The sequence below is a fragment of the Pseudorca crassidens genome, chromosome 9, assembly GCF_039906515.1.
Source record: "Pseudorca crassidens isolate mPseCra1 chromosome 9, mPseCra1.hap1, whole genome shotgun sequence".
Classification (NCBI taxonomy): domain Eukaryota; kingdom Metazoa; phylum Chordata; class Mammalia; order Artiodactyla; family Delphinidae; genus Pseudorca; species Pseudorca crassidens.
Window position 1 is genome coordinate 72,351,000 of NC_090304.1, and position 27,960 is coordinate 72,378,959.

The 27,960-nt window shown below is 35.8% G+C and overlaps 1 protein-coding gene across 7 annotated transcripts in view; it reads right to left on the reverse strand.

The window, feature by feature from the left end:
- The window catches only part of MTMR2 (myotubularin related protein 2), a 108,341-nt gene that overhangs the window by 21,829 nt on the left and 58,552 nt on the right, over window positions 1–27,960 (reverse strand). For all 7 annotated transcript variants that reach the window (XM_067750762.1, XM_067750763.1, XM_067750756.1 and 4 more), the window contains 7 exons: window positions 24,760–24,835; window positions 18,472–18,566; window positions 18,206–18,316; window positions 15,658–15,759; window positions 14,503–14,586; window positions 6,251–6,400; window positions 5,306–5,494 (listed from right to left, as the gene is read on the reverse strand). In XM_067750762.1, coding sequence (XP_067606863.1) covers window positions 5,306–5,494; window positions 6,251–6,400; window positions 14,503–14,586; window positions 15,658–15,759; window positions 18,206–18,316; window positions 18,472–18,566; window positions 24,760–24,835 — 807 coding nt within the window. The remainder of the gene's footprint in view (window positions 1–5,305; window positions 5,495–6,250; window positions 6,401–14,502; window positions 14,587–15,657; window positions 15,760–18,205; window positions 18,317–18,471; window positions 18,567–24,759; window positions 24,836–27,960) is intronic.

The following is a 27,960-nucleotide window of genomic DNA, read 5'->3' on the forward strand; positions in this document are numbered from 1 at the left end:
TGAAAATAAATAAGGAAACACAAGCTTTAAATGATACATTAAACAAGATGGACTTAATTGATATTTATAGGACATTCCATCCAAAAACAACAGAATACACTTTCTTCTCAAGTGATCATAGAACATTCTCCAGGATAGATCACATCTTGGGTCACAAGTCAAACCTTGGTAAATTTAAGAAAACTGAAATTGTATCAGGTATCTTTTCCGACCACAATACTATGAGACAAGATATCAATTACAGGAAAAGATCTGTAAAAAAATACAAACACATGGATGCTAAATAATACACTACTTAATAATGAAGTGATCACTGAAGAAATCAAAGAGGAAATCAAAAAATACCTAGAAACGAATGACAATGAAAACACGATGACCCAAAACCTTTGGGATGCAGCAAAAGCAGTTCCAAGAGGGAAGTTTATCACAATACAATCCTACCTCAAGTAACAAGAAAAATCTCAAATAAACAACCTAACCTTACACCTAAAGCAATTAGAGAAAGAAGAACAAAAAACCCCCAAAGATAGCAGAAGGAAAGAAATCATAAAGATCAGATCAGAAATAAATGAAAAAGAAATGAAGGAAATGATAGCAAAGATCACTAAAACTAAAAGCTGTTTCTTTGAGAAGATAAACAAAACTGATAAAACATTAGCTAGACATCAAGAAAAAAAGGGAGAAGACTCAAGTCAACAGCATTAGAAATGAAAAAGGAGAAGTAACAACTAACACTGCTGAAATACAAAGGATCATGAGAGATTACTACAAGCAACTGTATGCCAATAAAATGGACAACCTGGAAGAAACAGACACATTCTTAGAAAAGCACAACCTTAAAAGACTGAACCAGGAAGAAATAGAAAATATGAACAGACCAAATCACAAGCACTGAAATTGAGACTGTGATTAAAAATCTTCCAACAAACAACAGCCCAGGACCAGATGGCTTCACAGGCGAATTCTATCAAACATTTAAAGAAGAGCTAACACCTATCATTCTCAAACTCTTTCAAAATATAGGAGAGGGAGGAACACTCCCAAACTCATTCTACAAGGCCTCCAGCACCCTGATACCAAAACCAGACGAAGATGTCACAAAGAAAGAAAACTACAGGCCACCATCACTGATAAACACAGATGCAAAAATCCTCAACAAACTACTAGCAAACAGAATCCAACAGCACATTAAAAGGATCATACAACATGATCAAGTGAGGTTTATCCCAGGAATGCAAGGATTCTTCAATATACGCAAATCAATCAATGTGATAAACCATATTAACAAACTGAAGGAGAGAAACCATATGATCATCTCAGTAGATGCAGAAAAAGCTTTCGACAAACCTCAACACCCATTTACAATAAAAACCCTCCAGAAAGTAGGCATAGCAGGAACTTACCTCAACATAATAAAGGCCATATATGACAAACCCACAGCCAACATCATTCTCAATGGTGAAAAACTGAAACCATTTCCTCTAAGATCAGGAACAAAACAAGGTTGTCCGCTCTCACCATCATTATTCAACATAGTTTTGGAAGTTTTAGCCACAGCAATCAGAGAAGAAAAAGAAACAAAAGGAACCCAAATTGGAAAAGAAGAAGTAAAGCTGTCACTGTTTTCAGATGACATGAGAATACACAGAGAATCCTAAAGATGCTACCAGAGAACTACTAGAGCTAATCAATGAATTTGGTCAAGTAGCAGGATACAAAATTAATGCACAGAAATCTCTTGCATTCCTATACACTAATGATAAAAAAATCTGTAAGAGAAATTACGGAAACACTCCTATTTACCACTGCAACAAAAAGAATAAAATACCTAGGAATAAACCTACTTAAGGAGACAAAAGACCTGTATGCAGAAAACTATAAGACACTGATGAAAGAAATTAAAGATGATACAAACAGATGGAGAGATATACCATGTTCTTGGATTGGAAGAATCAACATTGTGAAAATGACTATACTACCCAGAGGAATCTAAAGATTCAATGCAATCCCTGTGAAACTACCAATGGCATTTTTCACAGAACTAGAACAAAAAATTTCACAGTTTGTATGGAAATACAAAAGACCTGGAACAGCCAAAGCAATCTTCAGAAAGAAAAACGGAGCTGGAGGAATCAGGCTCCCAGACTTCAGACTATACTACAAAGCTACAGTAATCAAGATAGTATGGTACTGGCACAAAAACAGAAATACAGATCAATGGAATAGAAGAGAAAGTCCAGAGATAAACCCACACACATATGGTGACCGTACTTTTTTGGCTCAGCGGCCATGGTTCACGGGCCCAGCCGCTCCACGGAATGTGGGATTTTCCCGGACCAGGGGCATGAACCTGTGCCCCTTGCATCAGCAGGTGAACTCTCAACCTTTGCGCCACCAGGGAAGCCCTGGTGACCGTACTTTTGATAAAGGAGGCAAGAATATACAATGGAGAAAAGACAGACTCTTCAATAAGTGGTGATGGGAAAACTGGAAATCTACATGTAAAAGAATGAAATTAGAACACTCCCTTACACCATACACAAAAATAACTCAAAATGGATTAAAGACCTAAATGTAAGGCCAGACACTATCAAACTCTTAGAGGAAAACATACGCAGAACACCCTTTCACATAAATCACAGCAAGATCCTTTTTGACCCACCTCCTAGAGAAATGGAAATAAAAACAAAAATAAACAAATGGGACCTAATGAAACTTAAAAGCTTTTTGCACAGCAAAGGAAACCATAAATAAGATGAAAAGTCAACCCTTAGAATGGGAGAAAATACTTGCAAATGAAGCAACTGACAAAGGATTAATCTCCAAAATTTACAAGAAGCTCATGCAGCTCAATATCAAAAACACAAACAACCCAATCCAAAAATGGGCAGAAGACCTAAGTAGACATTTCTCCAAAGAAGATATACAGATTGCCACCAAACACATGAAAGGATGCTAAACATCACTAATCATTTTAGAGAAATACAAATCAAAACTACGATGAGGTATCACCTCACACCAGTCAGAATGGCCATCATCAAAAAATCTACAAACAATAAATGCTGGAGAGGGTGTGGAGAAAAGGGAACCCTCTTGCACTGTTGGTGGGAATGTAAATTGATACAGCCAGTATATACGGAGAATAGTATGGAGGTTCCTTATAAAGCTAAAAATAGAACTACCATACCACCCAGCAATCCCATTACCGGGCATATATGCTGAGAAAACCGTAATTCAAAATGAGTCATGTACCACAATGTTCATTGCAGTTCTATTTACAATAGCCAGGACATGGAAGCAACCTAGCTGTCCATCAACAGATGAATGGATAAAGAAGATGTGGCACATATATACAATGGAATATTCCTCAGCCATAAAAAGAAACGAAATTGAACTATTTGTAGTGAGGTGGATGGACCTAGAGTCTGTCATACAGAGTGACGTAAGTCAGAAAGAGAAAAACAAAACCATATGCTAACACATATATATGGAATCTAAAAGAAAAAAAAAAAGATTCTGAAGAACCTAGGGGCAGGACAGGAATAAAGATGCAGATGTAGAGAATGGACTTGAGGACATGGGGAGGGGAAAGGGTAAGCTGGGATGAAGTGATAGAGTGGCATGGACAGATATACACTACCAAACGTAAAATAGCTAGCTAGTGGGAGGCAGCTGCATAGCACAGGGAGATCAGCTCCGTGCTTTGTGACCACCTAGAGGGGTGGGATAGGGAGGGAGACACAAGAGGGAGGAGATATGGGGATATATGTATAGCTGATTCACTATGTTATAAAGCAGAAACGAACACACCATTATAAAGCAATTATACTCCAATAAAGATGTTAAAAAAAGACGAGGAATGTAATATTTTGCTCTACCCCCTTTTCTGCCTTATATGCCTCTCTCCATCTCTCATCCTAGATAACATCTTAAGTCTCATTCCTGCTAATTCATGGTATAAGGTTTACGGAAGGGAACAAGTAATTACTGGAAAAATACATGCCAGTCTCTGGGGTACCAGCTTCATATACACGTTGCCTCATTTCTCCTTTAAGGGGAAATACTTACAGTTTAACAGAGAATGTCTGAAATTCACAATGTCCTCAAAACACTAAATAGGACAGAAGTAATTAGGTACATGATCCATAATTTAATTTAAGGATGGTCACCCCAGCTCTGTTTATAATAGCAAAAAAAAAAAAAAAGAAAGAACCTAAATACCCAAAAACAATTGGTGTTAGTAATTATCATGTTACAGATATTTATTGGCATAGAAAAAAACAGCACCAATTAAAAAAAGGAAGTTGCAATTATCCCATTCTGTCTCAAATATATGTGTGCACACATCTGCACATAGGCCTGGATGTATAACCAAGATTTAATGGTGTTTCTCTCTTATTTAGTTATAGGATTTGGGGTGTTTTAGTTTTGGGGGGACTCTTGGGGTTTTTTCTGCTTGTATGTGAGGCAATTTTTTAAAGCTAAATTGCATCTCTTCTCTTTCCTTCTCCTAAGGTAGATTTTGGCAACTGGACTAGAATTTCTAGTTCCACAATGCTAATATTTATTCTATAGCAGAAATCAGGACCACTGCTCCAGCTAACTGCAAGTTTTCAGTCTGAATAGCTTGTACAGGTGGAGGGCTGCCAGAAGAGGGCAGCACTGGTCACTGAGAACACTGCATGATTTCTACAACAGTGCTGTGCAGACTTCTTTTGTCAGTCACAAGCTCAGTTTATTGTCCAGTTTGGAGAAGGGAAAGAGAAACTAGTAATTGATGAATACCTATTTCTTACGTAAGTAAGCAGGATTATGCACTATTTTTTATCAGGTGAGTTTTGCCCCTAAAACAACCCTGTTAGTTATGATTCTCATTTCACAAATAAGCAAATTAAAGTTACTAAAAGGATTAAATAACTGACTCCACATTATACTGGGATTGACATGTACACACTGCTATATTTAAAACAGATAACCAATAAGGATCTACTGTATAGCACAGGGAACTCTGATCAATATTCTGTAATAACCTAAATAGGAAAAGAATTTGAAAAAGAATAGATACATTTATATGTATAAATGAGTCACTTTGCTGTATACCTGAAACTAATACAACATTGTTAATCAAGTATACCCCAATATAAAATAAAAAAAAAAAATTTAAGTTACACTATCAAGTAGAAGAGTCAGGATTAGACTCTACACTTTTATCATTGAAAAGCCCAAAGTCTTTCTAGTGCACTGTGGCTCCCACCAAACTCATGAAACTGTAACTATAATCCTAATTGCTGGAAGACGATCTCACCTTATTGGCAACAGCATTAACACTTGGCCGGGCGTCAAATATAAACATTTTATGAGATTGGGCATTGGAGTCCATGATGGCTTGAAGGTATTTTTCATCTTCTTTGCTTCGCTTCCCACTTACCCCTACCATGGGCTGGCTACACCGAGTGATTGTGGCTTGACTTTCAGGATGAATCCATGATAAAACCTTAATGGGGGGAAAAAAGTGGCAACACACCCTTTACATGCTCCTCTGTTTATAAGCCTTCTGAAAATCATTACTCTATAAAACTCTGCTTTCTAATTGGATTCAAAGGCTAGCCATAAAAGGATATACGAGGCTGCTATGAAAATCATCACCTTTCTTTCAAGCCAATACTAGCATGTGGAAAACTTGGTCTAATTCATTAATCAGATATTGATTTATGAAAGTCACTGATTATTGGAAGTGTGGTCTCTAGAAAAAAAACATAGATTAAAACGGGGCTAAGTAAACCCCACTTTTAAAGTCTGAGTACTGTATCAGCAAAACTGTCCAACTATACAGTCTTCAGAATCTGAATTTTTGTACCTAAAATTATTTGAGCTATCTTTCTAGAACACAGTAATTCATCACAAATTTGTAAAGTTTTCTTCTTTCTAGGATTTAAAGGAAAAAAAGCATTTATCACCATGACCAAAGATGTATAATAAGATAAAGAAATAGTGAATACAGAGCCAACTTTGTTTTCAAGTTAAGAACCATGCAGCTCTCTAATATCCATCTCAAATTCTCCAGAAACGTCTTTAGTCCAAGTCTTTCCTCTGGTTTAAATTTTACTAAATAACACATTCTCTAATATCCCCAGAGAAGACCTGCTGCTGTAGCTATTTTTAATCCTGCAACCATTCTCCCATTTGTCATCCTCATCATTATGTGAAGTACAAAAGCAATGGGAAAGTTTCAGCACAGCTTCGCACTTACTGGGATACGGCCCCGTGATCTGAAGGATGCCACTCTCTTTAATTCTTCATCAGGAATATTTGCCGGCACAACCAAGAGGGCAGGGTATGTATCACAAAGCTCATACCGTTCATTTATCTTTGTTATTCTCCAGCTTTCATTTGGAATTCCCTACATGTGAAATAAAACATAAGACAAATTACTGCCCAACAAAAATATTTTAAAACATCAGAACAGAAGCCTCCTATTCAACTTCTCTTTTCTCCACTATGTATCACTTAAGTTGTTGGAATAGTTATTGTCTGCCTGTGGTGACCAGGCTTTTAGGATGAGATATTCTAACACAGGGATCTGTGTTCATTTTGGCATTCAATTTTACGTTAATAGATTTATTAAATCATTAAATACTGATTGAGTGTTGGGTCTGTCCTAAGCACATCAAATGAAAAGCAAGGAAACAGTAAGACTGAAAGTGTTCTTGTCTTTAAAAAGAACACAGTCTCATACAGTTTGACTGGTGAGTAATTCTGCTGCCATTCATCTATACAAAGAAATTTCTGAGGGCAGGCACCAAGAGTCCACCAGAATGCTACATACATGTTTATCACTTATATACCCAAAGTGAATTTTACAGTATTAATAAAATGTTGCTGATATAAAACATATTTAAAAAAACAAGGAAGTAATAGAAGGCAAAACCAAAAAAAAAAAAGAGGCAAGAGAAACACTTAAAACAATTTTTTAAAAACACATCAATTATTAAACTCATTTGGTCCTTAAATATTTGCCATATTTATAACTAGTATACCACTTCACATATAGGATTACTTAATAAAACACTTTAAAATTTCCATCCTCCATTCCATAGAAAATAGAGCCATTACATTAAATGGCTGGAATTAAGAAAATACATATATTTTTAATTTTATTACTTCTGACAACTCAATAAACCGAAAAAGACAAAACTGAAAGAAACCAAATTACAGAAAAAAAAAACCCATTTATTGAGCACCTACTATGTGCAGGCACTATGCCAGCAGCCTTTCTCTATCCCTCCCTCCCTCCCTCCCCCCCCTGCCCCCCCACACACATATTACTGTATTCAGGTTTCATTACTGTCACTTTATAGATGAAGAAATTGTGGCACAAACTGTAACTTGACCAAAGGAAGTTGTAAAGAATTCCATGTACATTCTAAAACTATCCTTTTAATAAAAAAGGAACATTGTGCCTCAAGAAAAATTCTACTATCCTGGTTCACAAAATTGTTATAAAAATCTGTAATCAAAGGGCAGGAGGTACTCTCCTTTAAAGGGGTATTTCTAAAGTTGTTGCCGAACACCCAGGAGGATATTAAAATTAAGAAAGGAAAATTCCCTTCCAGTAATCATGTGATAAATATTATCAAGAGTTTCCACCTATCCCTAGCCAAGGTCTGTCTCTTCATTAGTGCCTTAAATACTATTTACCCCATTTAATTAGCCTGGTCCCAACTTGCTTCCTATGATCTACATCTCTCTTTCCCTCCTGCTTTCCTCAACTTTCTAGATAACTGTTCAGGTAAGATCCTTACTTATTTCCAGAAATAAAAAAAAGGTTTAAGTAAGAGATGTTTAAAATAAATGTTCATGCTATAATAAAAAATGTACAATGAAAAAAATGAATTCGTAAGTTTATAGAGGTGGTACTCAACCAAGAAACTTGGATACCACCTCTAACTCTCCCTCACCCTCTACTTCCAATGAATGACTAATTTTTATGATTTTTTTCTTCCAAAAGTGCCTGAAAAAAGTTTGCTCACGTCTCTCAATCTTCACTGTCACTTCCCTAATTCAGGCCATTGTCACTTCCCTAATTCGGGCCATTGTCACTTCTCTTTTGTCCCTCTGCAATCCATTCTCCACACTGCCTCAAAATTCTTTTAAGATGCAAAAGCTATCACATCATTCTTCTGCCTAAAAACTATCAATGGCTACCTATTCCTTTTCACATAAAGTATAGAATCCTTTATGGGACTTGGCAAAGACCTTCACACTCCTGCTTTCCCCACTGATCTCTGGCCACTCTAGTCTAGCCTATACCAAACACCTTCAGTTTCCAGATGGCTTCATATTCTATCACCAGAGTACTTGCTCTATTATTCACAATATTCATCACTGTGTATTTTGATTGTTAGTTTACTTCTTTGAATCCTCCATTAAACATATGTTCTTTGGGAGTCAGGAGTGTGTCTTTCTGTTTTAGCCACTAGTACACAGTAGGTGCTACATGAATTTGATGAATGAATGAATGTGTGAATGAATAAAATCAATGAAACACAAGGAAGCTTCTACAAGAAGCAAAATTAGTTTCTGACGTTTTCTTAGAAAATATGGAGTCAAAGCTGAGAGGGTCAGATCTCCTGAGATCCTAGTGTACCATCTTTAACACAGGTAGGTAACTCCCATCTCTCTCTCACTGCCTTCCCATATCCTTGGAAAATCACTACCGGGGAGAACTGTTACCACTGAGGTTGTGTCATATTCTTCAGAAAAATGGATGGGTGGGAGTAGAATCGTTGACTTAAATTACCTTAATGGCTATTGTCCTCCTCATTCTTAGAGAAGCTGACACACCTAACTGCACTAAAGAAGTGCCTTCCAAGCAGAAAACTGGAGTTGGCTAGTCAGCATATACACTCTTTGTAGACAGTGCTAAAGATATAAGGACAACTGTTGATCTCTGGCATACATCTTTCTTCTCTCCATGCAAATCACTGCCCTTCAGTTAATGTAACCATTTGTCAGTCAATTTACAACCAAATTAACTGGATTATAGCTTTCCCTAGTTACTTACATTCCATTTCTGAGGATAAATTCTGTTCTCCTTTACTGTACTTGAGTGCTCTCCAAATTTTTTAAGCAAGGTATCTACCATATGATTATTTCTGCAGAAGACCATGCTCATTTTCTATATACTGATTTTTACTATTTTAGCAACTTGATGATTTCTCTTGACCTTATCCACAAATTTCAGGGTCCTCTGTATAATCACTACATGTGTCAAGAGAAAATTAAAGAAATACTCTCTTATACAACAAACAAATGGTTACTAACAGCTTTGCCCATTTAAAAAATATATAATCTAATTTCTTTAGGCACTATAAGGTATAGGTCTACAAATTTAATGTGGCTTTCATTTTGTGTTTCAACGGCAGCACACGAAAAGCCAACCAATCATGACTTCTGTATTTAGCGCTTTACAATGTAACAAATATAATAATAATCATTTGGATCGATTTCTATGGTTTATAATGTGCCTTTCTGTGTATCACTAATCCTTCAAACAATCCTATAAGGCAGTTCCTATCACCAAGTAAAAAATAAAGGCACTGTGACATGAGTGACTCATTCAACAGCACATATCTAAGTGTGAGAGCTAAGCAAGTGCCAGAGGTAGGATTCAAAACTGAGTCTTCTAAATGATCTGGAATTAGATTGTGGTGACAGCTGCACAACCTTATGAATATGTTAAAAAACAGTGATGTAGGGCTTCCCTGGTGGCGCAGTGGTTTAGAGTCCGCCTGCCGATGCAGGGGACACGGGTTCGTGCCCTGGTCCAGGAAGATCCCACATGCCGCGGAGCGGCTGGGCCCGTGAGCCATGGCCGCTGAGTCTGCGCATCCGGAGCCTGTGCTCCGCAACGGGAGAGGCCACAACAGTAAGAGGCCCGCGTACCGCAAAAACAAACAAACAAACAAACAAAAAACCAGTGGTGTACACTTTAAAGTAGAAAATTTTATGGTATGTGAATTATATATCAATTTTAAAGAAAAAAAGAATAGAGAGGCCGTGTGTTTTGAGATGGTATAATCTCCAAAATATGTTAAATGAAAAAGAAGGGTACAGTGTGTACAGAATGCTATTATCTGCTTTAAAAAAATACTCTATACACATTATACAAGCTGTGTAGCATAAAATCTCTGAAAGGATATAAGGGTAATGAGTAACATTATTTCCTAAAGGGAGAGGAACTGGGATGGTTGGGGAACAATGTTGGCCGGAAGGGAAACCTTCCTTTCAGTATACCCTTTTATACCTTTTGAATTTTATACAGAGTGTGAGTATTACCACATCCATTTTTTTTTAATTTAAAAGAAGAAAAAAGGAATACTCTGATGCTTTATTTTTAGTCTCAACATTTATATTAAGAGATTACCCTGAATAGCAAAGGAAAAACCATCAACAAAATGAAAAGGCACCGTATGAAATTGGAGAAAATATTTGCAAACCATATACCTGATATGGCGTTAATATCCAAAATATATAAAGAACTTAAAAACAACAACAAGAAATCCGATTAAAAATGAGCAAAGGATCTGAATAAACATTTTCCCAAAGACATACAAATGGCTAGCGAACACATGAAAAGATGCTCAACACCACTCATCATCAGGGAAATGCAAATCAAAACTACAATGAGATATCACCTCACACCTGTTAAAATGGCTAATTACACAGCATTGTAAAGCAATTATACTCCAATAAAGATGTACTAAAAAATAAATGAATAATTTTTAAAATAAATAAATAAACAATAAAATAAAATGGCTAATCAACAAAAAAACAAGAAATCACAAGTGTTGGCGGGGATGTGCAGAAAAGGGAGCCCTTGTGCAGTGTTGGTGGGAAACAGTAAGGAGGTTCCTCAAAAAATTAAAAATAGAACTACTATATGATCCAGCAATTCCACTTCTGAGTATTTATTCAAAGAAAATGAAAACACTAACTCAAAAAGATATATGCTTCCATTCATTGTAGCATTATTTACAATAGCCAAGATATGGACACAATATAAGTGCTCACTGATGAATAAAGAAAATGTGGTGTGTATATATATATATATATATATATATATATATATATATATATATAAAAAGAGTGAGAGATCTCTATATATAATGGAATTTTATTCAACCATAGAAAGAATGAAATCTTGCCACTTGTGACAACATGGATGGAACCTGAGTGCACAATGTTAAGTGAAATAAGAGAGAAAAAAGCGAGTATTGTATGACGATCTCACGTATATGTGGAATCTTAAAAAAAAACAAAACAAGAAAACAAGCTCATAGATAAAGGGAACAAACTGATGGTTGGTTGTTGGAAGCTTGGAAGCAGGAGGTCAGGAGTGGGCGAAATTGTGAAGGGAGCCAAAAGGTACAAGCTTCCAATTATAAAGTAAATGTAAGTCACAGGGATACACTGTACAGCATGGTAACTATAGTTAATACTGTATTGTATATTTGAAAGTTGCGAAGAGAATAAATCTTGAAAGATCTCATCACAAGAAAAAGAATCCTGTAACTGTTTTTGGTGACACTGTCTAGATGTTAACTAGACTTACTGTGGTGATCATTTCGCAATATTTATAAATATCAAATCATTATGGTGTACACCTGAAACTAATATAATGTCGTATGTCAATTATACCTCAATGAAAACAAGGAAAGAAACAAACAGAAGAGATTATCTTCATTTTCTTCAGTAATAAACTTAAATTTAAAAAAAAAAAGTCTTCTAACTACACCAAATACAGTGTCCTCTCCACTAGACTTTAACTTAGTTGACTCAGAGACAAAGTGTCTAACTCTGCAGTAAAAAGCCAACAAATTAATCTAGTAAATCAAAGACCATAGAGCATCTGTACCATTCAGTATAGAGTTCAATGCTGTATTCTGATTACTGCATTTCCTAATCTCATAATTCTCTTTCTGAATGTGTATAGCTGTTCATTTACTTTTTTTCAATTGGAGTACAGCTAATTTACAATATTGTATTAGTTTCAAATGTACAGCAAAGTGATTCAGTTATAGATATTTTCTCTGATTTTTTTCCATTATAGGTTATTACAAGATATTGAATATAGGTTCTTGTACTATACAGTAAATCAGTGTTGTTTGTTTTACGTACAGTGGTGTGTATCTGTTAATCCCATACTCCTAACTTATCTCTCCCCCCACCTCTTTCTCCTTTGGTAAACATGAGTCTGTTTTCTATGTCAGTGAGTCGTTTCTGTTTTGTAAACAAGTTCATCTATATTACTTTTTTAGTTCCACATGTAAGTGACATTATATATTTGTCTTTCTCTGCCTGGCTTACTTCACTCAGTATGATAATCTCTAGGTCCATTCACATTGCTGCAAATGGCAATATTTCATTCCTTTTTATGGCTGAGTAATATTCCTGTGTGTGTGTGTGTGTGTGTGTGTGTGTGTGTACACCACATCTTCTTGATCCATTCATCAGTTGATGAACAGTTAGGTTGCTTCCATGCCTTTGCTACTGTAAATAGTGATGCTATGAAACATTAGGGTGCATGTATCTCTTTGAATTAGAGTTCTCATCTTTTCCAGATCACATGGTAACTCTATTTTTAGTTTTTTAAGGAACCTCCAGACTATTTTCCATAGTGACTATACCAATTTACATTCCCACCAAAAGTGTAGGAAGGTTCTCTTTTCTCCACACCCTCTGCAGCATTTATTTGTAGACTTTTTGATGACAGCCATTCTAACCAGGGTGAGGTGATACTTCATAATAGTTTTGTTTTTTTTTGTTTTTGCGGTACGCGGGCCTCTCACTGTTGCGGCCTCTCCCGTTGCGGAGCACAGGCTCTGGACGTGCAGGCTCAGCGGCCATGGCTCACGGGCCCAGCCGCTCCGCGGCATGTGGGATCTTCCCGAACCGGGGCACAAACCCATGTCCCCTGCATGGGCAGGCGGACTCTCAACAACTGCACCACCAGGGAAGCCCTCATAATAGTTTTGAATTGCATTTCTCTAATAATTGGCAATGTTGAGCCTCTTTTCATGTGATTGTTGGCCATCTGCATGTCTTTGGAGAAATGTCTATTTAGGTCTTCTGCCCATTTTTTGATCGGGTTGTTTTTTCGCACTCACTCTTCAACTTATTCTTTTTCATATTAATTTCTTTCTTTTCGTGGACACAGTTATCTCATCTCCTTTCCAAAGTTCTATGTTGAATGCTACTACAACAGACAGCAATTTTTGCCCAGATTCCCAAAGAATTTCTTTATTTTTACAGTTCTACAGACATTTGTTAGATTTTCTGATTGCTTTGCCACCTAATTCGGACACTGGATTTTTGGTTTAGCAAAAATTTTGCAATGTTACGTGTAGACTCTTGGTTTTTAAAAGCTGATCCATTTATTTTGTATTCTGCTTCATATTTTTCCAGCTGATGGTTTTATAACTGAATGGTTTTATAACTGATGGTTTTATAACTAATTTTAAATTTTACTTGCCACATGCAATTGAGCAACAAAATCAGTTTCAAACCATCTGGATATCTTTAGTTCTCTAGTGATGGTTTTTTATTCTTCCTGGCTTTCTGAAACAAACCTAAAAAATTAGAAGCTTTATAGTAATTAAAATGCAATGTTTAAAATCTAAATATAAAAATCAGAGCCTAATGTTTGTCATATTTGAATTCTAGAATAATTTGAATATCAAATCTAATAATTACCAAGAAACAATCAATGTGTCTGAAAAATTCTCAAGAATGCATAGTGAACATGTGGAAAGTTAAAAATAAAGACTATTTTTGGTAGAGTTTAAGTATTGCAGTATAGGAACTCTGGGAAGTGGTATATTGAGGAAGAATAGGGAGAATGATACACTATAACACAGATTTCAAGACAGAATTCTGCTTTAATCTCCTACTGTGGTGAATCACATTATTAGGTTTTCTAATATTAAGCAAACTCACCTTAGTCATGATGTATTATCTCTTTTGTATACTATCAGATTTGATTTATTAACATGTTATGTAGAAGTGTGTCCTCTGAAAATGTAGAACTTTCAAAATTTTATGTGCAGCTAAATTATAAGTAGTAGAATTATTAGGAAATGTTTTCAGAATTAAATTATAGGATACCCAAAAAGAAAAATCTGAGTGAATAATGCGAATGACATATAAAAACATTAAAATGTAAATATATTTACAATTTTATTTTTATAATTATTAAACATTTTTTCAATAAACTGATTTACTTGTAAACTCTTAGATAAGTAAAGATTCATGAAAGATCATTGGCATAGTCTGAAAAGCTGTTTAAAGAAACTGAAAGGCAATCAAAAAAATCAAGATTAGCCTTTGTTAAAGAAACAACAAAAACCATAAAACTATATAAAGCTGTTCACTTCTATCCATGAACATTTTGTTGTAATGAAAAGAATACAGAAGATTGAAATTCAAAAAAAAAGTACTTACCTGCCTTCTATACTCTAAAAGAGAGTCATATAGCTTCCACCCATTTTCAGGGAATACTTCTTTGTACTCAAAAGCAAAAAGAGGCTACAAAAAGTAAAGAGTTAATAGCTAAAAAAGACATTTAAGAAGGTAATGAATCAGAAATGTAACCTTATCATACCCCAAGTTTTCATTTACTTATCTGTAAGGATATTTTGTATTGGTATTCTTCTTTATATTGTTGTTTTAGCCTTTGTTTTATAATTTTGAAAACTTACTTTTTTTTATATTTTCAAGCACAGAAAAGCACAAAGGTCTGTCACCAAGATTTATCAAATGCTAACATATCACCATGTTTCCTTCAGATATCTTTGGTAGCTGTTTTAGGTTTACTTCTAAATAATGAAAGATATTACATAAAAAAGACATCTCCTGATATAATTAATTAGTTTGACATCACAGATATCAGCAGTTAAGCAGCTTTAAGGATTATTATGCTACATTTTTTAAAACATACTGAATAAACTTTTTAATTTGGGGCTTGCAAGCTGTACCAAAAAAGAAACTTTAATTTATCATTAATGTAGGCAGAATAGCAGGAACAACTATGATGATAAACACTCCAACTTGAGTCAGAAGACCAGGATTGATTCTAAATTTTACTTCTTACTAACTATGCCACTGAGTCAATTATTTACCTGCTCCTGGTTTCAACTTTAAAATATGGATAAATAATATTTAGCACCACAGGGCTACTGTAGAAGTTAGATTATATAAAATAAATGAGGAAACCTAGTACTGTTAATAGCACACAGTAGGAACTCAGTTCTAAGTATTTATCCACCCTTCCCTCCTGAAATTGCTAGACTTAACTCTCAGCTCTCAATTAAAAAGATTTCACATCCTAATGAAAACCACATACAGCTTTTCATCATGGAAATACCCTGGATAGAAAGATCATATAATGATAGAATGTCAGTCTGCAGGGATGGACCTCAGAAATCAGCTAGTCCAGCTTCCTCATTTTATACCTTAAAAAGCTTGTCCTATAGATTAAATCTAAACTAGACATCTGGCAAAGTGGGACTGTAAACAGAGAGATTCTAAATAGCCTAGTTTCTTGACACTACACCAATAATTATAATATAGCTTTTTCAAAGATGAGAAACCTCTTACCAGGTTATTAGAGACAGGAAATGCATATTTCATTAGATTCTCAAATATAGATCTTCTTGTTCGCCCCTCAGGTTTGTGAGCAAACCGTAAGTTCCGGATATCCTAGAAAAGAGTTATGATCCAAGTCACCTATCATTGTTTGTTCACTTTTTATTTAATGAACAAATAAGGCAACTATTTGTTCATTAAATAAAAAGTGAGTGAATGTGAGATACAAAAATAGACAACAGCTCCTGGAGGCAGGGAAATTACAATGCCTTATTGAGAGAAACAAAAATAAACACAAGACACTCTGATACAAGGCAGAATTCAGAGGACGGAAAATTTCCCTCTGCTTATGAACAAAAGATAGGCCACTGAAGGAGCCAGCATCTCATGTAGGCACTGGAGATTAGAGACACTATATCTGAAGTCATGATATTACATGGCTGAAACACACTATCAACACTATGCCCTGGGACTTCCCTGGTGGTCCAGTGGTAAAGAATCCACCTTCCAATGCAGGGGACGCGGGTTGATCCCTGGTCAGGGAACTAAGACTCCACATGCCATGGGGCAACTAAGCCCCCTCACCACAATTACTGAGCTCGCGTGCCTCAACTAGAGAGCCCGTTTGCCACAAACTATAGAGCCCACGCGCTCTGGAACCCCCACGCCACAACTACAGAGCCCACATGCCGCACTAGAGAAGAGAAAACCTGCACACCACAACTAGAGAGAAGCCCACGCACCGGAAGAAGAGATCCCGCGTGCCTCAATGAATATCCCACATGCCACAACTAAGACCCAACACAGCCAAAAATAAATAAATAAATAAATCTTAAAAAAAAAATTATGTCCTTTCCCTGTGAAAGCTCAATGTCTGTTATGAATTTCCCTATTAAAAACCTGATTAGCTGTTGTTATATTTCACAAATGTCTTCATTCCCATTATGCTTGGTGATCACTTGCCTATTTACAATCCCTTGCCAGGACTCATTTCCATTGGATCTTCAATTCATTAGGCTCCTGCTACTAGACTGATAGAACCAAACTCTGCCTAAAGGTCTTCCTCCAGTCCACGTCCCAAGTTCTTCAACTATCTACTAGCAAAAACTTTGTATAGTTTGACTGATATCATCCAGGCTCTAAAGTCAGATCTAAAGAGCAAAATTCCCTTCCCTTATTTGTTCTCAAGCAGTTTTCTATGCTCAGGCTGAATGTAGATATTCATGTTCCAATTTACTAAGATCTTAATAGCACTAAGAAAATAAATGGGATTGTGAATAATTTCAAGACTATTCATTTTATTTAAGTGGTTTCATCTAGACAGAATTCAAAATAGCTTTATTCCACTGCACTCTGTAAAACTGAGCACACAGACACTCCACTACAATGCACCTACAGAACATGAACAAGTAGAACATTTTATTATAAATCTGATCCAAAATTAGAATGCCAGCTCTACCACCTTTTAAAACAAATGTGTGAGAACCTAAGCTGATACTTTGTTTTTCATCAGTAAATACCTTTACAACTAACAGAGATATTCATAATCAGTCTGTTAAACAGAGCTCTCCAAAAGTACCATAGCAGGGGCCCTACAAATGTTTGGGTTTATTGATAATGGTCTTGTTCTATGGAAAAAGTTATATTTAAAATGATCAAAATTTCAGTCGCCCTCTTTCATGTCCTCTTATATTCTATGCTCTATTTACTCTTTAGACCACAGAAGAGCCATCAGGAGACAATGTGCCTGTCACACAACTGACAGCTATTATACTCTTAGAGCCCTTCCAACTATAATGGAAAACCACACAAATAATTACTAAGTCATTAGCTTTAATACTAGATTCATAAAGCTTCTAAGATTGTCATGAGAAAGGATCTTGAAAGTTACGCATATGCTGTTGCTTTTACTCTTTTGGCACTCGCAGAACAGCAAAAGAAAGGAAAAAGATGATCTAGAAGTGAGATGTACACAGCTGTTAATTAGGCTATATAGTAAGGAGAACAGTGACCTTAGAAGTGGCAATGGTATTAAATATTTATGACTGAATGTTAAGATTATAACAATCTAACTCTCATTCAAGTATCAATGCACTTAAGGAATACTAGTTAGATAAGAAAATACGGAAGGTCTATAACATGAAGTTTTCCTCACCATTGTTTTAGAAGCAGAAAAATTATGAGAACTAGAAATAGGAAAGAGAGTTGATTGTATCACAATCAGCTCCTCCACTACAAAGTACTATGAGCCTTAACTGCTCAGAGCCTTATGTTTCTAATTTGTAAATTAAAGGTAATAATGTCCATCATGCTTACTTCAAGATTTTTATGAGGTTCAAAAATGAAATAATGAATGTGAGAGTACTTTGTGTTCAGTCCAAAAAATTCAAGTCTAATTCACGACCAATCACCTTTTTATTACTCCTAAATGTTATTTTCTTCTACCAGAATGACACTTCTAGCATGAAATCCATTTGATATTTTGGAAGTTTCTAAAATATCTATTTAATAGAAAGCTTTTCAAACAAAAAAAAAATTGCATACGTATTACAACATTTACCTTGCACACAGTTTCAAGTCCGTAAGAGTTTTCACCTCGACTAGAAGCACCACCAATTTTTTCTACTCTACTTATAACACCAAGAGAAGCATCTAAAACAAATGGAGGATCCTAAAGGAAGGAAAAAAAAATTAAAACTGAGCAACTGATACTGTACAATTATAGCTGAGAAAAATATTAACTAGAAATGCTTTAATTAACAATGACCAAAGATGAACAAACAACATACAGATGTACATATAAAAATCTGATCCAACAAGCCTTACCCGTTCCATGCTTTTGAAATATAACCTGTAATTCGTAACAGTCAGAGTTCCTCGTACAGCACCAGTGAATGGACATATATAAGTTACATCTTTGGCTGAAAAGGAAAAGAGCCCACAATTTACTATACATTGTGCACTATTAAAAACTGCACTATCATCTTTTCACAAACAAAATTTAAAAGAATTCTGATTGCTAGTCTAAATTATGATCAAAAAAATCACAGAATCAGTGATTCAAAGAGACCTCAAATGCCAAATCCAAGCTTCTAACCACACACTAATCCGGGGAAGGAATGTAGAATAAATGGGAAGGACTGAAGAAGCAGAGGAACATCTTTCACCCTGAGACAGACACAAGGAAACAAAGATGGCCACTCTCCCTGATGGACAGATGAGGTGTGGCAGTTGGAGTAGTGAGTGGAGGAGTAGTGGTAAAGGTGGGAACAACAGTAAATGTCTCAAGTCACAGTCACCAAACATCTAATCATAGTTCCTAGATCATCTCTCCAATCTGCTGGTCTTCTTCTAGCCACAGTCTAGTGTGTCACCATTCCTCTAACTATACAATACCTAAAACATAATAACAGAAAACTCCTGACCTGATTATATTTATATGGAAAATACTGTACAGAAAATGAAACATATGAAATAGATTCTTAGAAAAAATAACAGTACAATAAGAGGGTATTATATTCCTGAACGAGCAACAGATGTCAAACTTTGTAGAGAAATAATCACAAGCATTGTTTAATTAAATGATAAATGATGAATCTATACAGTATTATCGCTTTTTAAAACGTGTTAATTAAGCAGGGTAACTCAGCTACCACCAGCTCAAAATAATATTTAATATGGTAGAGTTCATATGCCCAATACAAAGGTTTTTTGTATCTTAAAACATTCATAAATCCCTGCTATGTCATTACTGTAGCAAAGCAGCAGATAAAGGAACATCTTCATTGTTCCAAGAAACTAAGTCACAATTAGGAGCAAAAAATTTCTAAGAACCTTTCAAGGGACTTCTGGGAAAACTTAGGAACATGAAATATGTTTAATAAGGTATTGCAACTTCCTTGACTTTGCTTTCTATTCCTCACTTTGAAGGACTGACCGCTTTGTATGGAATTTGAAATGAGACTGATCTTCCAACGAACATTTCTAACCTTCAAAATAGCTCCCTTGGGAATGTTCAAGTATGAGCTAAATTATTTGACTCATTGTTTCCAATGCATTTCCAATGCTTCATTTAGAGGGAAGCTATTAAAATTAAATAAACCAATCATTATAGAAAGATACATAAGCTTGCCTTGCAGACATTTTCTTTCCCTTATGAATTTTTGTCTCAACTGGGAAAGCTTTATTTATTCAATGTTACTAAAGATGTTTCTTGATTTTTTCCAGAGCCAATTTTCTTCACTCACACAAGAAAATCAGTCTTATTATTCTATATTCTACTACAGGATATGTCCCTCTTAGTCTCAGCCCAAAGTTTTTGTTACAACTTCCTTTATTCTAAAATCATGAAATAATATACATGAAAGTGCTTCCAAAATTAAAAGTACTCTACTAGATATCGGGTTGGCCAAAAAGTTCGTTTGGTTAATGAATACGTTATTCAATAAAGTTCTTGATGAAAATTACTTACAACCCAATGAACTTTTTGGCCAACCCAAGGGTTTATAGCTATGTTACTATTATCATCATTAGGCTTGGCTTTGCTCTGTCCCTTTTATCCTTTTTCCTCAGGCTGGTGGCAGCTAAGTCACTCTGAAGAGAGAATTTATGCCTAGCAGAGTTTGTACCAAGTAGAAGAGAGACTGTGATCAGGAATCTTAACCAGAGTGAATGACAACAGTAACAACCAGCACTGACAGCCTAGCACTTCAGAATTTATAAAGTACTTTTTACCTGAGTACCTCCCTTAACCTTCAAAACAACCTTTAAATATAAAACCTCTAATTACCTACAATTTTTAGATGAGAATACCAGGGCTCAGAGAAGTAAAACAAATTATCTAAAGTTTCAGAACCAGTAACTGCTAAGATTAGGACTTGAATGCAATTCCTATGACTGCAAATTCAAATTTCCTTCCACCACATCATGCAAAGCTAAGCCACTCAAGTAGCACAGTCTGTCTCCTGTGTTAAAGGGTGAAATACTGCCGTCTGGGGCCACCTCTACTGCTGATGTGCGCAGGCCACAATATCCTGAGACTGTTGCTGCTACTGTTAAAGCATTCTGTTGATGTTCCTAACACTACTCTTTTAAAAAATGTCTAAACTGCAGATTTACATTAGACCAACTAAGAATGTCTTTTCTATATGAAGTAATACACTCAAGGTTACCAGCCTTATCCTTTGTATTACATTTAATTTTTTGAAGAATAATCAAGTCTATACAGATGACTTTGAATCAGAATATTTTATTTAATATATTAGTTATTCCTCTAAATTTCGCCATACTGATACTGCCTAGTGGTACCAAAAGAGCTTAGGTTTACCAGTCCTCTCAAATTTTCCCTGAGCTCACAAAGAATCAATAATAGTTTCCATGAGGCAGACCAAAATGACTTTGAGAATACATATCTATAAGGATGCAAAATATATACAAATAAATGTAATATATGAGAGCATGCAATCTGTGCAGAAAGAGAGGCACAAAAACATACTCTAAGGAATACAAAGAAGGAAAGTCCATTAAGTTATGGGATCGGAGAAGGCTCAAGGAACACAGCCATGTGAGTTGTGCCCCAGTGGTTGGTATCCTTTTAATGGGTAGAGATGTTGATACAGCACTCAATGCAGAGAAGAACCTAAACTAAAATACAGAAGAAGGTAACTATTTGGACAAGGTAAGTATGTAGTCTGGATCTCTCTAATTTATATATCACATTCTGTTCATTCCTTCTCAATTTCCCTCCCTAGTTCCTCTTCTACCATTTACCAAAGCTATGTTCTTGGTCCTCTTTTTACTCCATAACTCTCTGGGTTATCTTCCTCCTTTCATTTTCAACTAATATCCATATTCTGATGATTTCAAAATATGTACTTCCAGCCCTGCTCTCTCTCCCAAACTCCTACAAGTTTCTCATAGGTACCTGAAATTCAATGTACATAAATATTATACCAAGGGCTCATGAAAATGAAAGAAAAAGATATCATTCAAGAAATTTCTAGAGATTCCTCCTCTGGATCTGGTAACTGATTGAATGTCAGAGTTCAGAAAAAAAGAGCAGCCGATGGGGCTTCCCTGGTGGCCCAGTGGTTGAGAGTCCGCCTGCCGATGCAGGGGACATGGGTTCGTACCCAGGTCTGGGAAGATCCCACATGCCGCAGAGCGGCTGGGCCCGTGAGCCATGGCCGCTGAGCCTGCGCGTCCGGAGCCTGTGCTCTGCAACGGGAGAGGCTGCAACAGTGAGAGGCCCACGTACCGCAAAAAAAAAAGAAAAGGAGTAAATTTAGAGATAAAGGTGATGACAGTTTTGGAGATGCTGAGCATAAGGGACATCTACAGAATATCCAAGGGCATGTGTCTAAGACACAGGCATTTGTTTTATACGTATTAAGACAGAGGTTCACACTAGAAGTAACAAATTTTGGAGTCATCAGTAAATACATGGTAGGTAAAGCTACTAATTTAGATATGATCAACTAAAAAGAGCAAATAGGAGAGCAAAGGGAAATGAGCCAAGGATGAAGTCCTAACTGGAGTGTTGCTATCTAAAGGAAAGGAAGACAACAAAAGAGATTGAGTGGTAACTTGAAAATCTTTCATAAGGTCATTTATCATAGTGGAAATAGCATATGCTTTAGGCTCAGAAGAGGGAAAAAAAATTGTCTCAATGCTAGCTATAACTTTACTAGCTAGGTAGTCTCCCTATGCCTTAGTTTCTTCATCTACAAAATGGGATTAATATCTTCCTCAGAAGATCACTGTGAGGATGATTTAATGAGACAGTAAGCACTTAATAGTGATAACTACTGTTATTATATAATATCCAGTGGTAATAACACATAACACCTAACTTAGTAGGTAGCTCAGCAGAACAAGCTTAGGATACCTGAGGTGAGTAGGGGGGGAAAAAGGAATGTGGAGGTATTCAATTAAGAATTAAAAGAAAGAAGAGAGAAATGCTAAGTGTGAAGGAACTAAATGTACGTCAGGCAATAACAACACATTTAAGGGATAGGTCCCCTTTGGCTTGCTTATTTTTACACAAGGAAATGACATGCGACCAGGGGAAATCAGGCATTTAAGTGCTTTTTAAAATTATGATTGATAATCAAATGAAAGGTGGTGTTTACTTTGACTGAAAAACCATCTACTGTATTCTCCTATATATTACTTTATTTCTCAAAAGCTATGAGTATTTTCTTTTAATGACTGAATATTCCATTGTATATATATAAATATATAAACATACCACATCTTTTTTTCAATCATCTTACGTTATTTCTTTAGAGTTCTTTTACGAACACAAGCATACAATTTTTTCTTTTCTTTTTTTTTAACTGAAGTATAGTTTCTGTACCATATTATGTAAGCTATAGGTGCACATATGGCGATTCACAATTTTTAAAGGTTTTATTCCATTATAGTTGTTCTAAATTACTGGCTATATTCCCTGTGTTGTACAATATAGCCTTGTAGCTTATTTTATACCTAATAGTTTGTACCTCTTAATCTCCTACGCCTATATTGCCCCTCCCCGCTTCCCTCACCCCACCTGTGACCACTAGTTTGTTCTCTGTATCTGTGAGTCTGCTTCCTTTTTGTTATATTCACTAGTCTGTTGTACTCTTTAGATTCTATATATAAGAGATATCATACAGTATTTGTCTCTCTTTGACTTATTTCACCTAGCATAATGACCTCCAAGTCCATCCATGCTGCTGCAAATGGCAAAATTTCACCTTTTTATGGCTGAGTAATATTCCATTTTATACACACACACACACACACACACACACACACACACACACACACACCCCACAGCTTCTTTATCCATTCATCTATTGACAAACACTTAGGTTGCTTCCATATCTTGGAAACTGTAAATAATGCTGCTATGAACACTGGGGTGCATGTATCTTTCTGAATCAGTGTTTTGGGTTTTTTTTTTCCACCCAGGAGTGGAACTGCTGGGTCACACGGTAGTTCTATATATACCTCATCTTCTTTATCTATTCCTCTGTTAATGGACACCTAGAAAAGAATGAAATCTTGCCATCTGCAAGAACATGAATAGACCTGGAGGGTATTATATTTAATGAAGTAAGTCAGACAGAGAAAGACAAACAACCATACCATTTACGTATACATGGAATTAAAAAAACAAAGGAACAAATATAACAAAACAGAAACAGATACAGAGAACAAACTAGTGGTTACTACAGGGTAGAGGGGTGGGGAAAGGGGCAAAACAGGTAAAGGGGATTAAGAAGTATAAACTACCAATTATAAAATAAATTATTTACAAGGATGTAATGTGCAGCACAGGGAATATAGTCAATATTTTATAACAACTTTGCATGTTGTGCAATCTATAAAAATATCAAATTACTATGTTGTATACCTGAAACTAATAATGTAAATCAACTATACTTCAATAAATAAATAAACATCTTAAAAATTAAAAAAGCTATGGGTATTTTGTAGATCACCATGCAAGTGGAACAAAATAAAAGCATGAGGACCAAAAAATAGCTTAAAAGTATGTTTCCAGTTTCCAGTCCATACAATAAGTTAATGCTTAGTTATTTAGGCTGGACAAAGAAAGGCACCTACATGCAAACGGCTTGCTTTGCAATGGCGATGAAATACATTTATCCAAAACTGACAAATTTATTCAGAGTAGGAAAAAATAAAGAAGCAAAAAGAGAGAATGTGCTTTAAGAAAAATTACTTGTACAAAGTGACAATTCAATTTTTTTATCTATGCAACCCACTATCTTACTGCAGTAATTCAAAATAATGAAATTTACTTTCACGAAATTCAGCAACAGTTTTTAAAATAAGTCACCTACTTTCAGCGAAAGTAAAGCAAACCAGAAAAGCAGCAGAATATCATTCAACTTTCATGTTTCCCAGTAGTCCAAATCCAAACACAACCAACAGGTCTAGACTTAAGCTTACAGAACACACTCGATGCTGGGAAGGCTGGCAGTAATGAGTCCACCAAACAGGAGGTGTCTAGGCAGTGAGCCTGTTCTCTGTACATTCAGAGTACTAAATAGTCTGTACAGTCACAAAGGAGGAGGAAATTCAACAAAAAATACCATTACAGACCCATGTCTTTAATATTTTCTCCTGGAAGTAAGGGTGGTTCTTCCATTTCTGCTAATTTGTTAGACTCCCTCAGGACCTGGATTGGAAAGGGGAGGAGAGAGCAAGAAAAGAAACATTTTTTTATTCAAAGGCTAATTTTTTACTCAAATTTCAACTGTGTATGCTTGGTCTTATTTAAAGTTATAAACTATATCACATATACTGCTTTAAATCAAATTATAAAGACTATAATGCTGGCATGTGCAACATGTGAAGTTGCTGTTTTTCTACAAAACATGTACTGAGTGCCTACTCTGTATAAGGTACTACACAAAACACTACGTTTTCTCACTGACTCCTACAACAGCCCTGTAAGAGTAGGTATTATCATCCTCATTTCCTAGATGAGGAAAGAGGCCAGAATTAACTTGTTCAAGATCCTATAGCTAAAAAGTGCGTGGGCGCGCAACTGTCATATGCTAAATATCACAATTGTAATATGCTAAATATCGCAACTGTCGTATGCTAATATCGCAATTGTTGTCCTATGCTAGATACATCCCGATAACTGCCAAAAGCCTCCCCTTTCACCTCTTTCACTGCTAAACAATAACCTTCACTGTCGCCAGTCCTTTACCTCCCATTAATTCCTCAACCTTCTGCAATCTGGCTTTGCGACCTAACCCAACCCCTTCCAGGGAACCTGCTTTCTCCCCAGTAACCTCCTCAATATTAAAGACAATGGATATTTCTCAGTCTTTATTTCTATCTCCTCTCCTAGCTACATGTGATACTATCTGCACTTGCCTGCTTCTTGAAAGTACACTCTCCTAGCTAAACTCTTCCTTCTCTGGCCATTCTTTTTCAATGACCTTTATATGCCCTTTGCTCAACCCTCCCTATTTCTTCAAGGTTTGTCCATTTCTCACTTTACTCACTTCCTGTTGATTTCATACCTTATCTATGACATTACCTAACTTCAATCTACATTGTCAGCTGAGATTTTTCTTGGACTCTAGTTCCATACATCCAACTGCTTAATGTTCCTCTCCATCTAGATGTCTCACAGACACTCTGAACTCAACAGATTTAAAATTGATCTGTGTTCCATACTTAGCAAGAGGCACTACCATCCATTTGGTTGTCCCAGCCTGTCTGGGGGGAGGGCGGAGCAGTGGTCTCTGTGAGCAGACTCAGGCCTTCTACTTCAACCTCAATTTGTTTCATTAGACTGAGAACAAATACTACTAGAAAAAAGATTCTCAATTTTTTTTTTAAATAGCTTTTGACTTTTATTTCCTTCCATCCAAAAAGTAGACTTAAGAGTCCTCAAAAGAAGGTAAAAGGGAGAAAAAACAAGGCATTACCACTGCCTTAAAGGTCACCTTCTGCAGGCCGTCAAAACTGAGTTAGATGTCTGCCATGCGTGAGCTCCTATCTGGCACTTACCACACCACTCTAATTGCCTGTCTTCTTCCGTACTAGACCCCTAGAGAAGAGGTACCATAACTTATACAATTTTGAACTCCCAATAAAAATATAACACGAGGCACATATGTAATTTTTAATTGTCTTATAGTCACATTAGAAAAAGAAAAAACAGTCAAAAATTGATTTTAATAACATATTTTATTAAATCTAGTAAGTCAAAACTATTGTCATTTCAACACATAATAAATATTTTTAAGTATTAATGAGATATTTTATATTCTTTTATTCATACTGAGCCTTCAAAATCCAGAGTATGTTTTATACTTCTAGCACATCTCAACCAGACCAGCCGCATTTCCAGTGTTCAATAGCCATCGATCTAGTGGTGCCCATATTGGCAGCACTAATGCAATGAATCTAATTCTTACTGATAGTCAAGTCATTCCCTAGTTTAAGTTAGGTGCTGAGGGAGGATTACACAAAAGGGTTAGACATTACTGCCACAGCCCAATGCTCACCTAAGGCAAATAAAGGAAGAACTACAAAGAACAAATTACTTCTGTTCAATAAATTTGCAATCTAAACAAATTCATACTTTTGAAAATTTTAAAATTTATTTCAGAAAGTCACCTTAGTGCAATACCTAAAGAACTAAAATATATACACACATACATACTTTGTTAATATTCCACATTCTAAAACTCAAAAAATGTCATATTTTTGAATGGTATCTCATTGCCAGTTCCTGATATAGTCTTTTATGCAGTCATAAAAGAAACTTAAGAAAAAAGGAAGAGAGAGAAGTAGGGAATGAAGGAGAAAGGGCGGGCCCATGAAGATGCAGAAAAACAGGATAAAAACCTGCACTATGCAAATATATAGACTTCCTGGCTTCAAATCCTGACTGTGCTATACGTTAGCTAAGTACTCTTAGACAAGTGTTCAACTTCTTTATGCCTCATTTTTTCCACCTATAAAATGGTGATAATTACAGTATGCCACAAAAGGGCTGTTATAACTTAAATGAGTTAATACACTTAAAGCATTTACATCAGTGTTGACACAAAATATATACTTAATAAGTATTTCCTATTTATAGAAATAATAATAGTAAAATTAATAATAATAGTGAAAATTTAGACTAACAAGATTGCCAGAATCTGGTAAGAATTTCTACTAATTATGAAAACAATTAGATCAAAAAATATGAATAATAACTAACACACAGTATACTGAAAAAACCAAACAAGGTTACACATGTGAAAGGTCACATAAAGGGAATCTGCTTTATCCTTTGCCCACTGTCTATCACTTGATTTGGCAATACAATGATTATGTCACTTCCAAAGCTGGGCACTAGTTCTCTATTGCACAGGTATACCTTCTTATAGTTACTACAGTGCTGTTCCCCATGATTTCCTCTCTTTCTATATTTCTGTACTCGGAAGGAAGCTGCAAACCCCAGAAAATATGTGTGTTATAGACAGGTGTGGAGAGAAAGGCAGTTCTGGCAGAGGCACAGGTGTATGACGAGGTACAATCTTCATAAGTAAAGCTTTGCAAAGTGAGAAAAGACACAGGGAAACGCATGCAAGTAGTGCATGTTGAGAATCATAGGCTCTCATATATTCTTGGACTAGAATGTCAGAGAGCAAGACAATGAAGAGAAGCAAGATGGACAGCTTTGTTTGGAAAATCTGCACCAGATGACAGACTTTTAATAATAGGCATACACTGGAGGTTATACATGAACAACTCACTTTAGAGCTCAAGATATAGAAAGGAACTCAA